The sequence below is a fragment of the Equus przewalskii genome, chromosome 18, assembly GCF_037783145.1.
Source record: "Equus przewalskii isolate Varuska chromosome 18, EquPr2, whole genome shotgun sequence".
Taxonomy (NCBI): domain Eukaryota; kingdom Metazoa; phylum Chordata; class Mammalia; order Perissodactyla; family Equidae; genus Equus; species Equus przewalskii.
The window spans coordinates 36,361,379-36,379,477 of record NC_091848.1 but is presented as its reverse complement, the minus strand read 5'-3'; the positions used below and the strand labels follow the sequence as shown (position 1 = coordinate 36,379,477).

Genomic DNA, 18,099 nt, shown 5'->3' with positions numbered 1-18,099 from the left:
CCTTAAGGACCATAGCAACAAACCAGTCTGATTCTCAGATGATAGGACTGGGGCCCAAGAAGCCCTAGCAACAGTTCCAAATCCACACTACAGCCAGGGAGTGGCATTTATGAATTCAAAAAATGCTTACTTTCACACTTATTAGGATGGCTATTATTAAAAAAAAAAAGGAAAATAAATGTTGGCGAGTTCAGGAGAAACTGGAACCTTGGTGCATCGCTGTAGGATTGTAAAATGGTGCAGCCATTGTGGAAAACAGTTTGGTGGTTCCTCAAAAACTTAAACATAGGGGCCAGCTCCGTGGTTGAGTGGTTAAGTTCGTGCACTCCGTTGCGGCGGCCCAGGGTTCGGATCCTGGGCGCGGACATGGCACCGCTAGTCAGGCCACGTTGAGGCGGCGTCCCACATCCCACAACTAGAAGGACGTGCAACTAAGATATACAACTGTGTACAGGAGGGGTTTGGGGAGACAAAGCAGAAAAAAAAAATAAAAACAAAAGATTGGCAACAGTTGTTAGCCCAGGTGCCAATCTTTAAAAAAACAAACAAACAAAAAAAAACTTAAACATAGAATTACCACCTGATCCAGCAATCCCACTCCTAGGTCTACATCCAAAAGAATGGAAAGCAGGGACTCCAGCAGATAGCTGTCCACCCACGTTCACAGCAGCATTATTCACAACAGCCAAAAGGTGGAAGCAACCCAAGTGTCCATCAACACATGAATGGATAAACAAAATGTGGTCTATACATACAACGGAATATTATTCAGCCTTAAAAAGGAAGGAAATTCTGACACATGTTACTACATGGGTGAACCCTGAAAACCTTACAGTAAGTGAAATAAGCTAGGCAGAAAAAGGACAAATATTACAGGATTTCACTTATATCAGGGATCTAAAATAGGCAAAGTCATAGAATAGAGGTTAGCGGGGGCTGGGGGAGGAAGGACTGGGGAGTAATCATTTAATGAGTTTCTATTTGGGGTGATGAAAAGTTTGCGGAAGTGGATGGTGGTCATGGGTGTACAGTATCGTGAATGTACTCAATGCCAATGAATTGTACCCTTAAAAATAGTTAAAATGGTAAGTTGTATGTTATGTATACTTTACCAAAATAAAAAATATATACATTTACTGAGCATCGACCACACAGAAGGTTAGGGGAAGCTGCTTCAAGGAGCATACTGCTTCCAAGAGAGCTGAACCATGTACATCAATCACCCCGATCCTGTGGAGTGTCGGGTGTGGGAAGTGGCCCAACAAGGCAGAGAGGGTGCCCTGGGAGTTTGGAGGGCGCAGGGCTGAGAGCAGAATCTTATTCTCCCGTCCCCGGCTGCTGCCGCCCTCTCTCCAGATCACAGCCCTTCCTCATCAGGGCCCTCCTGGCCTCAGTGCCTTCACCCCAGGAATGCTCCAAATGAGGGGGCTTTCAGGCCGGATGGCCAGGGGTGGGATATTCTGGGGAAGGCAGGAACCTTGCGGGCGTGGAGGGAAGGTGGCTGCCATCTCACCAGAAAGGCAGCCGCCTCCTCGGCTCAGCCGCTCTGGGCCGTGTTTTGAAACGCTGCTGCGGATGTAATGATTCTGGGTGGAGCACGTTCAGGAGCCAAATGAGTTTGTGTGAACAAAAGACTCGGCCCTCGATCTGGACTGTCCAGGGCTCTCGGGGAGTTTCATTTCCTTCCTTGTTCTTACCCTGAAAGGAGCAGCCCCAAGAAAAACCAGAGACGTTGAGAAGTGTTTGGACTTGAGATCGGATGATCAGATTTTTAAAAAAGGCTCCCCTGGAAGGGCCTCTAGGAATGAGAAGTATAAAGTTTATAAGGCGTATTATCCTCCCCTCCCTGCGACAGAGTCGGCTTTTGTCCAGAGAGCATCCTCTGGGGAGAAAGACAGACCTGCAGGACGAAGCGTGACCCAGGGAGGGCTGACCTGGAGCCCCGGAGTCTGGGGTCAGGCTTCCAGAACATGAATTGCCCGCGGTCTGGCCTTGGGGCGCCAAGCAGGGAGGGAGACTGCCCAGGCAGGAGAGAAAGATGATGGATCTTCATGTGACCTCGTGCTCCTCACTTTAAAAATAATTCTATAGGTTTAAATAAAAAAGGCCTCGAGAAAAAGCCCTAGGGTCGAAGGTCAGATGATTCCCATTCATGTGAGCAAGTAAACCGAAAGGCTTTCTGAGGGGGGCCCAGCTCGTTCTAGGGGAATCCACCTGGTGCCTCCGTTTTCTTTGCCTCTCTCATCCTTCGAAAAATAAACACCAGCAGAGGGGCTGAAGAGGAGGCTCTTTAACAAAAGGCACTTTTGAGAAAGAAGCTGAAGGGCAGCTCCTTGTGGCACCGGGAGGTGAAGTGGGGGACAGGGCAGGGGTGCGGGCCTCCTTGTTCCCCGCAGTGTCACCCTAACATCCACTAACACTCAGAGAGGAAGCCTGTGGCTGGGCTCCACCAAAGGAGGCCTGCCAGGTTAGCGAAACAATAAAAAGGCAAGGAAAAACATCCTGGTTCCGAGGAGGAAGGGGGAGAGCAGAGGGGGGCAGGAAGAGCTGGGCTGGTCCAGCAGCCTGGGCGAGCCTAATGAGATGTGGCCCTGGGCTTTAAACGGCCACTCCACACACCGGCAGCCGACTTTCATCAGGTCTGCGGTTAATTTATTCTACAGACCCGTGTGAAGTGGCCCAGGACTCTAAGGAAATCATAGAAACATCATTCGTCCAGAAAGTTTACAATGTTAGAAAATGTACACAGCGGAATGACGTTGGGGCACAGAGGGCCCCAGGGCCTGGATTGGGGAGGGAAGGGGCACAGGTGGGGTGTCACCGTGGGCCCACCAGGAGCCTGCCAGGGTGTATCAGTAAATTCTATTTAAAGAGATAAATTGAAAGTTCACTAGTAGGCTTTTAAAATTAAGATTGGGAAACCTGACACTCAATTCAAATACAACCAAAATTTTTTAAATCAGTTGTTTGCCATAGCCAGTTACGAAAAAGATAAAATAGAGGGAGAAGAAAGGAAGGGGGCCAAAAAGAGAAATAAAACAAAAGAGAGAAACTTGTAGAGGCAGGGAGAAATAAAGCTAGGGAGAATTAAGAAAGAAAAGACAGCCAGCAGAGTAAGGTAATTATGATTATCATTATAGCAGCCCAAACGTGTCCCAGTTCATCGTCATGGCAACCCCCTGAGGTGGGCATCATTCTTGTCCCTGCTTCTTTGATAAGGAAACTGAGGTGTCGAGAGAGTAAGTAAGTTGCCCAAGGTTACACAGCAAATAGCAGAATTGGACCCCAACCCAGGTCTGCCTGACTCCAAAGAAAGTCCAATTTAAAATCCAAAGAAATAGAGGAAGAACGAAGGATATGAAAGGAAGAAGCAAAACGAAGACAGAAAGCTTCAGAGAAACGGTAACACGTTCTGGAAGGCAAAGCAAGACAGGACAGAGGCAGACCTCCTGGGGGGCTTCCAGGATGCCTCCCTGAGGACACCCGGATCCAAAGTGCAGTTTCATGACCCAAATGGGGAGATAACATCCTGCCATCATATGTAGCCCACTCTCAGAATGGAGTCACTGTACTGATAGGATTTAGAAGAAGGAAGGAACAGCGGGAGGGAGGATGGGAGGAAAGAGAGGAGGGAAGAGTCCATGGCGATTACATGTGAATAAGAAAAGGCAGCAAGACAAAGATACTTGAGGTTTTGAATGCGTGTCTGAGAGATTAATGGGACCCTAAAAGGAAAGAGAAGTCAGGTTTTGGGGGAGGGAGGGGTGACAAGTCTGCATTTATAACTGTTGTCTGTTGTGTTGAAAGTGAAGCATGAAAAACACGTGTGAATGTCTGGCAGGAGGCTGAAGGCAGAGGACTGGATTTCTGGAGAGACGAAAGGAAGTTCTGGGAGTCGCCCCCTCAGAGAAAATGGGTGAAGCCATGCTAAGCTTCCCCTCCAAGCCTCTGATCCTGCAGACCTCCCTAGCTAGAATGCCCTGCTCCCTTCCCTGGGCCTTCTGGCAAAATCTGACTCATTTCTCACGACCAGCTCAGAGGCCACCAATTCCAGGAAGCCTTCCCCAGACAGAACTCTCCCCCTCTTGCTACTGCTTCACCTTGTTATCCAGTTTTAACTTGATCACATTTCTATGTCCCTCATGAGAGACTGTAGCTCATAGGAGGTGCTCAAGAAACGTTCACTGAACTGAGCCGGAGGTAGAAGGCCAAGGGCAGACTGTGAAGAACATCCTATTTGGTGGGAGGGAGAGGTGATGGGAGAGTCATGGCAACGAGAGGCAGCTGTGAGGACGAAGAGATGGAGAACTGAAAAGGGCTGCTGAGATTTCCTAGAATGTCCTCCCTCTTTCTACCTCCTCCGCACCTTTCTGCTCATCCTCCCACATCGACCTTCTTCACGAAGCCCCGCTCACTTCGTGTAAGGATGATGCCCGACGAGTTCCAAAGGAAGCATTAAGGACTAACACGTACACGGCACACGCCGGTTTACAAAACCTGTCCACGTGGATTAATTCACTTCACCCCTACAACAACACTGTGAAGTGGGCACAACTGGTATTGCCATCTCTACTTTAAAGATATGGAAACAGGCTCAGAGACAAAACACCCCGTGCCCAAGGTCAGAGTCAGTTCATTGTATTATGACTCAAATTACTTGCTATGTCTACGTTTAAAAGTGCTTTCACGGTCATAATTATATTTGCTCCTCCTCAAAAGCCTTGTTAAGGAAGCAGGTTAAATATTATTACCTCCATTTTTAGCGTGAGAAGAGTAAGACCCAGAAATATTAGGCAGCTGCCCAATGCCACAGAGCTAGAAAGTGAAGGGGTTAAGATCAAAAGCCCTCTGACCCCATCAGAGCTCTTGAGCCACCACTGGCATCTCTCTTTCCTAACTCTGCCAGCGGCTACAGACAGCGGCACTCCGTGACCACAAGGCATGCCTACACCATAAATAATTCCTAACAAACCACAAGAATTCACCTACCCAATGAGTATGATTCTCTTCAAAGAGGTCTCATTAAGACCATACTTATTCTAACAAGGCTGTTATTGCTCAAGCTGTTTTCTAAAATTCTCTAATTTTCAATAGAGCCTGCAGAACATTCTCTTGAGTTTCCCGAATAATGACAAATTTTCATTCGTTAATAATGGGTTTGGATGAATTTGAAACAGACAAAAATTCAAAGCCCAATCTAGTGATTGATGCAGAAAATAGAGAGGGGTGACCCCACTTTGGATTCAGGAGGAGGTTTAACTGCAAAAAAAAAAAAAAAAACCCACCAGTGCGTTGCTTGTGGCCCGCACACCAGCTCTGAAGGTGGCTCTCAACTCCTTCAGACACTTTTGAGGCATGTGTCAACAACCTCCAGAGGTTCTGAGCTGAAGAAGAAAACTCACTGGCCACAGATGTCCAAGTATGATTGATTTTTAAAGGCTTATTATTTGGAGTCACACCTCACACACGGTTCTTACTGAATCCTAATTGCTTTATGTGTGTTAATCTGGTCTCCTTAGATGATTACAGGTGAGAGCTGTGGCACTTAGTTTTTCTGACTTCAGATCTTCAAATCTTGTTCTTTCCTCTCTGCATCTGAAGCTAAGGATGGAGAGTTCTAAAAATACCAAGGGGAAAGGTTGGCACCTCCAAGGTGAGGGAGGACCAGGTAACAGAGGTCCTTGGAAGGTGGACATAAGCCCTTTGAATTCAGAATTTGTCCCCTATGCAATAAGCCTGGAGGGAAGGGGGTGTTGTCATCAATACAATGGTCAGTATAAACAGGCATTGGTTTCAGGAGCATCGTCATGGCCAGCATTTACAGAGCTCTCCTGCCAGGCACAGAGCAATCTGCTTTACAGGGGATACATGACACTATGTTCCCCGAGCAGGGGCCTATTATAGCCCACTTGACAGATAAGAAACTGAAGGCAAAGAGAGGCTGAATAGCGTACCAATGCCCCACAGCTGGCAAGCGGGACTCCTAGGGTTTGAACTGAGGCTGTGTGACCCCCAAGCCAGGACCTGCCCAGGTCTGTGACTGCAAAGCCAACAGGGCTCTCATCCACATCCTGTCAAAAGATGATCCCAGAAAAAGTCTCACCACATGGCAGCAGCAAACATCCTGGTGGCCCCAGGGCCTACAGGAATGAAACTCGTCCCCAAGTAGAAGCTGTTTCCATCTCCGCCTACCGGCCAGGGAAGGAAAATGGAGTGGTTTTCAATACTAGCCTAACATGCAATAATCACTGGTCACAACCTTGCACAAAAACCAAAAAGTCCACCAGATTACAACCAGGCGTCTCTCCTTGTATGCTCACTCCTCCTGCCTCCAATGTGACTGTTTCAGGTCAGACTGCCCGGGATGGCATGGGGTCAGCTGGAGAGCTTGACCTTGGCCTCTGCCCTCTTCTCATCACCTGTCTTCCTCCCTGGTCTTCTTCTCCCAACTTATCCAAGACACTGAGCAGAGACTTGTCAAACTTACCAAATCCGTCTCCTTGCCTCCAGCAGCCTGACTCCCTCCCAGCGCAGAGAGGTGGGGGCTGCTGTTATTCAGGATCTCCAGGGGGGTCAGTCCCTCCTTTCAAGCCCCACCCCACCCCCGACAACACAGGAACAGGGAACACAGGCTTGGCTGCCCGCCACACCGTCTGACCTGCAAGCCTTCTTCAAACACTGCGACATGACGGGAAAGCACCATGAAGTTCAAGTACCCCCAAACTAAAATACAGTGCAAAATGAACGCATCCATTTTGAACAGCCTCTGTAGACTTAGCAGACGGTCTAGCCAGCTCTTTAAGAGGTCTTCTAACAGGAGCCCTAGATCACGTGGTGGTGTGGGCGCGGCGGCAGCACCACCTGGGCAGCGGGTAGCCACAGGCTGGACAGATGCTCCCTGGGCCGAGCGGCTGCGCTAGGTGTTAGGGAACAAAGATGGATAAAAACTAGTGCTTCTTCTCAAGGAGCTGGAGGTCTACAGGGGAACAGGCAGAGCTACCGTGAGGCCCTGTCCTCGTCCCTCACACAGATCCTGAGCTAAAAAGCCAGGTGTTGAGTCTCCTTACACTGAGCCAGCCTCAGGGAAGGCAGGAGGCGTTCAGAGGTGAAAGACGGGCACTCTCAGAAACGGAGCTCTTAGCATGGGATGGACCAACCCATCATTTCATGGAGGTCAGAGGGGGAAGCAATCTGCCCGAAGTCCCTCTGTGACTAAGTGGCAGAGCCAGAACTTGAAGCCAGACCTTCTGGATGGGCGTTCACCTCTAACCACTCCAGGTGACTGGAGCACCATTTCCACCAACTATAGCTCTAACCGTCATGATGATGGTTGTGAAACTGCTTCACTGGTTTCCAGAACCTTTCCAAGAATACCTATGTCTGTGAGCGGCAGCCACCCCATCACTCGGGTGGGAGCGTCTGGATTTGTCAGATAATCTCCCAATCTAAAGTGATCTCGCATCTTGCATCATGCCCTGAGCAAAGAGACCAAAAGTTTCTGAGCACAGAGTGAAATTTACTGACTCTGGCTGGAAATCAACCAGGGTCGATGAGGCAAAAGGGAGGGAGCCCCAGAACTAAATGGAGAGCCTTCTTTTTCCTCCTTGTTTTGGAAATAAGCCTTTCTATCATATAATGAATAACAATGGATCTTTTAAGGTTTGTTCTAACCCTGAGAGTCTAGGATGCTCTGAACATATTCCCAAATGTTCTTATAGACCCAAAACAAAAATCTAATTTTGCTCAGTACGCCACAACTTAAAGGATCAATTATTGCCAATGAAATGGCTCTAATTTAGAAAGATAGAAGGTCCCTGTGGCATTCTCTTGCCCCATCCCGCATTCTGCATTCCAGTTCCTTCTAAAATACTTCTGTTTCCCTTCTGCCTGCTCACTTTGCCAGAGCACTCTGCTCGGTCGCCTCCCTGCCCAGACGTAGTCATTCTCGACACAACCACAGTGGAGAGCGCACCTGACTGCTCTGGAGGAACCCACGACCTCAGCAGTGGCCACCAAGCTTCCTGCTCATCAGACACCCTGCAAAGTCAGTCACTCACAGAAGTATCCTCTCTTCAACCTGCCTCAGACCAGAGGCTAAGGTGGAGCTCCAGAAGCTTCCGGAAATGGGGTTAGCAAAGAGATGCTGTGATTGACCACTCCCCCCGCCCAACAACACCCAGAACACACACCCTATCAAAAGATATCTGGGTGAAAAAGAAAGGTAGGAGGGGGTGCTTTGTTTTCAACAAAATGCCTGGTGACAAACAGGGTATGGTGAGTCGACAAAATTGTACAGTGCTGGTGAAAGTATAATTTGGCACAATTCTAAGGGACTATTTGGTAGTATTGTGAAGAATTTTAAAATTTTCCACATCCAGGAATTAACACTAAGCAAATAATCAGAGACAAATACAACAACTGATGCACGAAGATGTTTCTCCAGCATTATTTATTATAGTGAAAAAGTGGAAATAATCTATATATCAAATAAAGAAATAGCCAAAAAATATATATATGGTATAATGGAACAGTATTCTCGATATTCATATGGATATACACGTGGATTGGAGATATACATATATATATATATCTATATCTCCTATATATTACATATATTTTATATTATATAAAATAAATTTTATATTCCATATAAATAAGAAACAATAACAATTGCTAAGTTTTCAATATACTTCTAGTAGTTGGAATATAGGTGATATTTTATTTGTTGCTTTGACTTTTCTATAACTTCTAAATTGTGTACGAGAAACACATAAGACTTTTATAATTTTAAAAAATGTCATAATTTTTAAAAAGGCAAGATGACATGCAGCTTGGAAATACCACAAGGCTAGCACTTCATCCTGAGCCTGAGTCAGAATGTCAGCTCAAGGCCTCACTGCTGACTGATGGCAAGCCAGGCTTCTGTGGGCAGAGCATCCCTGGTCTGGCGGGGGAAGCAAACGTCAGAGAGGACGGGCCTCCTGCGTGAGGAGGGAGAAGCATCCTTACCCTCTGACAGCTCCTAGGCCAAGTGGGGAAGCAGGAACACAGTAAGCAAAAGGTGAACACTCCAGAGATGTATGTCCTAACCCTTGATTCCAGATCCTCCTGCCACAGCAGCACCCCAGCCCAGACACCCTGGACCAAACTCCACACCAGAGAGAGGATGCAGGCCTCTCTGCACCAATGGCAGCCCCTCTGCCTTCTCCCTCACCCAGAGAAGAAGAGTGTCCAGTCCATGGTCCTACTGCAGTGGGGGTAAAGTACGAGGAAGGTATTGGCTAGTTAACCCCATGTTTTGATGATCCAAGAACGTGAGGGCAGCTCAGTCAGAGAGGTTGCTATAAACATACATTCCTCTTTCCATCTCCGATTTTTGTATCTGGACCCATTTTCCCCTTTCGCAAGCATTTATTCAACAAATACCACGAGTGCTCACCATATTTCAGGCAACGAACTAGCCCTGGCTTCCCACCTTCACTTCCTCTTGTCTTCCCACAGTCTACTCTCCACCTCACTCCTCTGCTAAAATCCCTCCACAGCACCTGGAAGAAAACTGACCTCCTTAGGGAAGTCCTCATGGCCCTCCGTGAGCTGCCCACTATGGCATTCCTTCTCTTCAGTCATGAAACATGGACGCTCTGTCTGGCCTTAGGGCATCTGCAGTTGCTGTTCCCCCTGCCTGGAAGGCTGGTTCCACTATAGGCAGGGGGCCACCAGGCAGCTAGTCTCCGAGACAGGAAGGCGTTGGGCATGTGTAAACAACCGTCTGGTGTGGTTAGAAGTTGGGAGTGGACCACGAAGAGGCCAGAGAGCCAGCAGGGTCAGATCCTGCAGACCCCGTATTCCGGCACGGAGTCTGGATTTTACTCTAAGCACAATGCAAAGCCCTTGGAGGGTTTTCAGCCCCAGAGTGAGGTGACCTGAATTACATTTTAAGAAGATCACTCTGGCATCTACGAGCTCAGATTAGAGGGGGAGCATGAGCAGACACGGGGCAACAGAAAAGACCCGCGGAGTCCAAGAGGGCAGATTCGTGATATACTCTGGAAACAGAATCAGCTGGAGTCGCCAAAAAAAAAAAGGCGTAGAAGGTGAGGAAAGGGAAAGGAATGGAGGGTGGCTTCTAGGCTTCTCATTTAAGTAATGAGGTGGATCATGTTGCCAATTCCTGACAGGGGAAGAGTCAGGAGTCCTAACAAGCGTAGGGGGTGGCAGTCGAGGGTTCTGGTTCTCTCTGATTTCCCTCTTGTGTGTCACTGTTAAACTTTGCCCACAGAGGTCAGCATCTCCCACGTAGCACCCAAGCTTCTTCCTGCACTCTCAAAGAGTCCCTGAACTTCTCAGAATCAAATCCAATGGCCTTTCCTGGGTTCATTCTCCCCATCTTCCCCCCCCCTTTTTTTTTTTGAGGAAGATTGGCCCTGAGCTAACTGCTACCAATCCTCCTCTTTGCTGAGGAAGACTGGCCCTGAGCTAACATCCGTGCCCATCTTCCTCTGCCTTACATGCAGGACACCTGCCACAGCATGGCTTGCCAAGCGGTGCCACGTCTGCACCCAGGATCCGAACCTGCGAACCCCCAGCACCAAAGTGGAATGTGGGCACTTAACCACTGTGCCCCAGGGCTGGCCCCTCCCCATCTCCCTTTTAACTTGCATAGTACCCGGATGAGAGCACAGGTCCCCGCTGATACACGCTAACTCACGGGGACCTTCACAGACCATCGCATTTTATGCATAAACTGTGCTCTATATTCAAGTCATCTGTCAACCGTGGCCAGCCCCCTAACTGCCCAGCCTGCACTGCGCCTTCAGGCTGGGCTGGCTCCTTGGCTGGTGCGCCTCCTGCCCCACCGTCTACCCTGGGTGTTCAGAGTGGCTTCCTCTTCTCCCGTGGCTTCAGCTGCTATTGACGTTCACCCCTGCAGGCTGAAGCTGGCCTTGACTTCTCCCTAGTTCAGTTCCACATTCTCCGCGGTCTGCAGAATACTTCCACTGGGACGTGCTGCAGTGTTTACAGCGACAGCGCCTACCACCGAAGCAGCCTCTTCACCGGCAAACCAGTCCCTCTCCCTTCTCCCGTCATCCCCACAGCCAGGCCGGCACCGTCCTCCCGCCGTACTCCTTTAAACAGCCCTGGCAGTGCTCCCTTTCCATTTCCACAACCCCCATTCTAGCCCATGCCCTGTTTTCCGCCTTTTCCTCCCAATGCATGGATGCAATGCCTGCCAGCGCTCTGATATTTCTGAAATAACTACCAGGCTGCAGTAAGGGCAGATCTGCACGTGGTTCCTCCATGAGGCCCCGGCACCAAGAACAAATGAACACTGAACAAGCAAACTGATGCCTCCTCAAACCATCAGGGGCTCCTGTGTGCAGATGTGACCAGAACAAACGCCTTACACAGGCCTCGAAATCCCTCCACGACCTGCCCCAATCCTCTTTCCAGTCTTGACTTCCATGACTCCAGTTACTCTGGAGCCTGACTAGTGTGCCGAGTCCTCTCCCCCAGCCTGCCTGGCTGTTGACCACCTCCATTTAAAAAGTCTCGAGCTTTTCAGTATTTGGGATTTTGTTGATGTCAGTACCCTCCCCACCTCTCTGCCTATCCACGTCCTAGTCAGCTCCTTCCTTCTCCCTGCAGTCTCCCCGGACTACGGGCACCCAGCTTCTCTCCACCTCTGCACGCTGCAGCCCATCTCCATCCAGACCATTCCTTAGGTCGGCATGACCTTCTCATGACATTTTTTCAGTGATAAATCACTAAGGCATCATTATTTCACTTTTTGCAGTTTTGATGTTTGTGCTCCAACGAGACGGCATGTTCCCTGGGGGCATCGCAGACGTGCCCCGCAACCTCGGTTATCACCTGGCACAGCTCCTCACACCTAGAAAGGGCTCCGCAAATATTTCCTAATTTACAAATCAGTCAAACGAGACACCGACTGAGACATGTGCCACACTCCAGCAAAAGAAGAGGGAAAAGACAGGACAGAAATATCTTTGTTTTTGTCTACACAAGATGAACGTGAGCGGGTAGAACAGGACATAGATGTTAAAAAGAAAACAACTTTCCAGAATCTGAATGGGGTACCATTGAATCTCTCCTCCTACTGAATAGTTATTCATAACAACTGCCTCATAATATCAGCCATGTCCCCAGGAGACAGCCCATTAAGAATGTCACCAACACATTTCAGTTTCGTTGATAATTAATGTGGCTACCTCTGTCATCAATAACCTATGGATTGGCATATAAATAGGATATAATTCACAACTGCTATATAAAATACCATTTTATACATGTGTGAAGACGTGTGCTCTTGTCTTCTTCTTTTACATCTCTGCTTTGCAGGTTGTCCCATTACCACTGCCATCTCTTCATCCTGTCCCTCATCCCAATCCTAGTCCCTAAAAAAGGACAAAAGCAAGGGATCAAGGAAGAGAGGAAGATCAACGATGAGGTGGAGAGAATCTTAGGGATCTAGAACAACTCTCGCCTCATTTTGCAGATGAGAAAAATGAGGTTGCAGGGCCGGCCCCGTGGTGTACTGGTTAAGTTCAACGCGCTCCACTTTGGCGGCCCAGGTTCACGGGTTCGGATCCTGGGCACGGACATACACCACTTGTCAGCCACACTGTAGCGGCAACCCACATACAAAACAGAGGAACACTGGCACAGATGTTAGCTCAGGGACAATCTTCCTCAAGCAAAAAAAAGAAGATTGGCAGTAGATGTTAGCTCAGGGTAAATCTTCCTCACAAAAAAATGAAAATAAAAAAAAATTTTTGAATGAGGATGCATGATATTGTGGAAAGAGCAAATGAATTTGGGCAAAATCGACTTAAATTCTGCCTCCTCCATTTGCTGTGTCATCTAACCTCGCCAGGCTTCAGTTTCCACGACTGCAAAGGAGAAATAACACCACTCACGGGACTATCTTGAGGGTTAAATGGGATGAGGAATTCGAAAGCGCCGATGACACACAGGCGCTCAAAGGCTACAAGTCCAGAGAGGGATCCAAACTAATGTCCTTCCCTGCTGCTTTCCTAGGATTCTTAGAAGGGAGGGCCATTTGAAACACCCAAAACTTCCCATTCACAAGAAGGGGGCTGGTGGCAAACGGAAGCCACTGAAGGAGGCAATAAGTGGCCAAGGAAACTGCAACTGCCATCTGCTCTTTGCTTGCTTTCTGAGCATGTCTGTGACAAGTCAACTCCAAGAACACTGTCTGCAGCCAGCTGGGCAGGGCTGCTGGCAGGCAGAGGGGATCACTGGGAGGGCAAAGGCTCCGTCCCCACTCTCCAGGACTCAGCAGGCAGTAACCGCCCAGCTGGGCATCACACACCTTTCATTCTCCCTACCCACACCATTCAGCTCTCGGGCAGAAAATACCAGTTCAGCCTTTGCACAACCCATCGAAGGAAGCAATAAAAGGGTTCTTGCAAGGTAAAAGGATGTGGCTTTTAAACACCCACGCACACACCATGGAGAGTCCCTCTCCCCACATCCCTCCTTCTATTTGGGGTACCCTCCATCAAAGCAAGAGGGCTTCTCAGGAATCCCCACCCCCACCACCCCCAGCCTCAGGCAGGAAAGAGGCGACACACTCCTGGAGGAAAGCCCCTCTGCCTTCCCTGTGGGGCTGCCTCCTGCCCAGCCCAGGTCCTCCCTGCACAGGGCAACGGCTGTCCCAGGCTAAAGCTAAATGATGAAGTTGGCCCACACAGTTGCAGCAATTCTGGGCACAGCTATGTAACAGCCCAGAAGGGGCTGGGCTCCCAGCGCTTCCCTTCCTCTAGGGAGCTGCATTTTTCTAAGATTATTATTCCTTGGGCCAGCTGCTCAGCCACTCAACGTCATTTCCCCTTTGGGTGGGAAAGTTCTTTCCTTCTGCATTGATTTTCATTATGACTTGAGCCTTTCTTTCCCCTCTCATCTGCAGGTCTCACAATTAAAGCACAGCCGATGGATCTCAAAAATCAAGGTGGATAAACTGAAGCACTCAGCTTAGAACTGTGGCTCAGAAGCCCTGAAATGTTTAAAGCACGGGCGCACACGCGCGCGCGCACACACACACACCCCCCACAAGAAAAAGAAAACCTCCAGGACTCAGCATGCTGTCTCTTCCACTGGCTGAAACACCAGCAACAGACTTCAGCTGACCAGCCAGCAGGGTGATAGGTGGGCACAAAACTTTCACTATGGCTATAAAAATGGGGGGCTGGTGTCCAGGGACTTGCAGCCTAATGCAGGCAAACAGCCCACAGATGGAATACAAGCATGCTTACTCAACAGTAAGAACCTTCAACTCTGCCAAGAGGAAAAGGGCTAGAAATGGCCCCAGGGGAGAAAAGGACATCTCTGGTCCCTGCTGTTGACACCTGTGTGTTTGGAAGCCCTAGCTATGAGGACTGGCACTGACCACCAGCTTCCCCAAAGCAGAAGAGGTGGCAGGCAGTGTCCCCATCCATCAGATGAAGCACATTATTTGTAAGACTCAGGGCTCATTGCCCGCAGGAGCGAGCACATCCCCAAAGACAAAAACAGTGGTGCAGAGCCTGGATGGCCACCTGTCAGGGGTTCAGAGAGGGCAGACGTCCACGTGGGACGCAGTGTGGACCAGAGGGCCGGCCTCTGGATGCCCTTTCAGAGTTGAAATGTTGCTGCCTTAGGAAATAACCGATTGTACCTTGTGATACATAGTGGCCAATCAAAGCAGGCCCAAAGAAAATTCTCAGAGGTTATTAGGAAACTGGGACTCATTGAAATCCCTTAATGCTGGCTTTCTTGTTAGTTGTTTCTTTTTCCCCCTAAGTGACAATGTTTGAGCCACCACCAGAAAACAAGCACAGGTTATGCCTGGATCCTCAGCCATGTGAGTAGCTTCTAGGAGTTTTCAACAAGTCATCAATTTCCTCTCTTCTAATCTCACCTCTCTAACATCCCACCTGAGATCCAGCCTTCACTCAGCTGGAGAGCATATGCTCCTTGGGCACCAGGAGAGACCCTCCGGGTAAGAGAAGTTTTGGGCTCCGGCTCCTGCCTACCTGTTCCCTGGGACTCTCACACGACTCCTCCAGAGCCCCGTGCACCTGAAGCCCCCAGCGCTCCATCCTCCCCAAATGAATCAAACTGGGAGGGTTGCAAAGCCGAGACTAGTAGGATTACCTGCACACCTGTGAGGAAGCGTGCGTCACTTACAGCAGAGGGGGGTCCTGACTAGCAATACTTACCTGCTGAGTCCCCTAAGCCAGTTGCCTCCACTGTCCCTGTCTCTGTCACACCCAGCTCTCTGTGATGTGTGGGGATTCCCAGCCAGAAGGGAAGGAAGGAGACTCACGCACCAGCATCAGCCAGCGCCCTTGAAAGTCAGCATCCCTCCCCGCCAGCCCCTAACAAGATCAGGGCGCCACAGCTAAGAAAGCCTGACAACCAGCCAGAGAAAGCTGCCTTCAGTTCCCTGGTGTCCCCTCTGAAGTGGCCTTAATCCCCTGCACTCCACTTTCCATTTAGAAAACTCACAAAACCCCACACAGTTCCTTAGTTATTTTTCTAGTGAGAGAAAGCCAGGAAATGTTCGCTTTTATATTCTTGATTCCTTCCCGTGGAACTTAAAACAATGCACGTCGTAAGTCATCTACAGTCAGTGACTGCGGGTGTGTCTGGGGTCTTCGGAAGCTTCTTTCTCCTCTCCTTTCCCTTACTGTTCCTCAGTTTCTCAATCTTGCACCAGTGATTTAGAAACTCACAAGGACAAGGCATTTCGCAATGAAGGGAATACTAGTGAATACAGGGTTGAGTTTTCACTGGAGGATCTGATTATTTCTTTTTAAAACTTTTTTCTTATTTAATTTATTTAACCACTAGGTTCAATGAAGCAAGCTAACTGCTATACCAGAAAGTTTGTGCGACGTGAGGAACTTAAAGGATGCGTCCACTAGGAAGATGCAATCTTCTCAAGCTCCCCATCTAAACTCCAAATCAATACGTGGTGTTGCAAGCAACCTCGCTTGTCCGGGGCCACCCTGAAAGAGCGCATGCCCTCACAGGAAGGCAGTGGCTAACACCACCACGTTGCTGACTTTGTTCAAAGCTCTTTTCACTTATTTTTACTTTCATTTTGTCACATCATCACTAGGAGGCTAGGAGGAACAACGATCATGACTTCCATTTCACAGATGGACAAACCGAGATCAAAAGAGGTGACATTCCCAAGTCACAGTGGTATTATGGATGGAATTCCACTCAGTCCTTAGCATTTCTTCCAGACCTAAAGAAGGAACTGGATAAAAAAGTCCAGAGGAGAGAGCACAGGTCCCCCTCTGAGCGGGACAGGCAGTGGCTATTATGCAGCAGCAACTCTCTGGGAAACGAAAGAGGAGGAAAAGGCTCAGGGACAGTCCTGTGTCCGCGTTTGCCTGCCTCGAAGGAGTTCGACCTTGCCACCCTCACCCTACCACGTCGCCCCAGTCCGTGCTTTTCGAGTGAACCAGTAGTGTTTTGTTTCCCACCACATCCTTTGTCCTGTACAACCTCCTGAGGGTTGAGAACCCTTTAGAAATCAGTTATTTATATTTGAAAGTCAGCCTCTGTACCCAGAGAGGCCATTTCTCTATCTATAGGAAAAGAATGGAATTGGGGAAAGGTCGGGCCGGATGTGATCACCTCCGAGATGGGAGAGGCGCTTTGGAGGCTCTGGGGGTTTTTTTCTTTCCTTTTTTTTTTTTTTAAGGGAGATGTGCGGGGAGGGGCGGGGTACACGACGGGAGCTAAGTTTTCTTCCAAGGGTTAGGGGCAGAACAGAACAGTCACACCCCCCGGTCCGGCCACGAGGGAAAGCGTGTAGGAAACCCACTCTCCCTGCCCGCCCGCCGGCGCGCTGCCCCCGCTCCAGCCCCTGGGGCCCCACCGCGCGGCACGGTGCGCGGAGCCCCGGCCGGCCGGGGTCGAGCCGCGCGCGGGGGCCTAGGGCGGGGAGGCGGCGCCCGGGGCCCGGCTACACTCACCCGCGCTCGCGCCTGGGGGGGCCGGGCCCGAGGGTCCCCGCCGTGTCGCGGCGTCCTGCCCCGGGTCCGGCCGGCGGGGGCCGGGCGGCGTGGGCGGCGGCGGCTCGCGCTCGGGGCCCGCATCGGGCGTCCCCTGCAGCCCCGCGCCGGCGAGGGGCGTCCCGCTCGGCGCGCCGGGGGCCGGGGCGGCGGGCGGCAGCAGCAGCAGCAGCGGCGGCAGCAGCAGCAGCAGCAGGAGCGGCGGCGGCCCCCGCGAGGCGCGCGGCGAGGCCATGGTGGCGGCGCCCGCGCTCACATGCCCGGCGCGCGGGGCGGCCGCGGGCCGAGGGACGTGGGCGGCGGGCGCCGCGCGGGGCCGGGGAAGTGAGCGGAGTGGCGCCGCGAGCGCGGTCCCCGCCTCAAAAGTTGTGGGAGCCGCGGGAGGGCGGCCGGGGGCCGGGCGGGCGGCGGAGGCGGCCCCGGCGACGCTCCATGCTAATTAGCCCGGGCGGGTCGCGGGGCGGGCGGCTCCTCCTCGGGTTGACATCACCGGGCGAGCGCGGCCGGCCCGGGGGCGGGGAGAGGGCAGGAAGGGGGCGGGGGCGGCCGGCTGGGGACCACGGGGTGAGGTCCGCAGAGCCGGCCAACTTCGGCTGCACGCGCACGCACACAGACACACAGCCCGAGTCTTCCGAATCGGGAACCAGAATTTCCTAACTCCTTAAATACCCCATCAGTCAGTGATCGGTGAAAAGCAGGTACTGGGAAACGTGATTAGCACTGGCTGGATTGTACAAAGTGCTTTGCTATGCGGGAGGAGGGGAACCTGGTCCCCTGCTCCTCACACCGCGTGGTGGTTGTCCCTTCCTCATTTGAAGGGGCCCGTAGCGTCGCCACCACCACTGCTCCTCCAGGCCCCAGGACTGGTGCTAGTTCGCTGTTGCCAAGGCTAGCGCCTCACCCTGGGGCCGAGGTAGGAGTCATCTTCTTCCCCCCGCGCCTTCGCCTGGATTCCATCCCCTGCCTCTGGCTCACGCCAGAGTTCTGCAGAAATGTCACGGCCAGGACACCCAAACAGGCCGCAGGAAAAAGAAAACTGTGAATTCAG

At 50.8% G+C, this 18,099-nt stretch overlaps 1 protein-coding gene across 2 annotated transcripts in view; it reads right to left on the bottom strand.

The window, feature by feature from the left end:
• HEG1 (heart development protein with EGF like domains 1) overlaps window positions 1-17,429 on the bottom strand; it is an 85,601-nt gene extending 68,172 nt beyond the window's left edge. The window contains exon 1 of one of the 2 annotated variants that reach the window (XM_070582610.1): window positions 17,013-17,429. In XM_070582610.1, the coding sequence (XP_070438711.1) occupies window positions 17,013-17,286 (274 nt within the window). In that variant the 5' untranslated portion in view covers window positions 17,287-17,429. The remainder of the gene's footprint in view (window positions 1-17,012) is intronic. The other variant, XM_070582609.1, reaches the window with a different exon arrangement.
• Window positions 17,430-18,099: the final 670 nt, after the last annotated feature.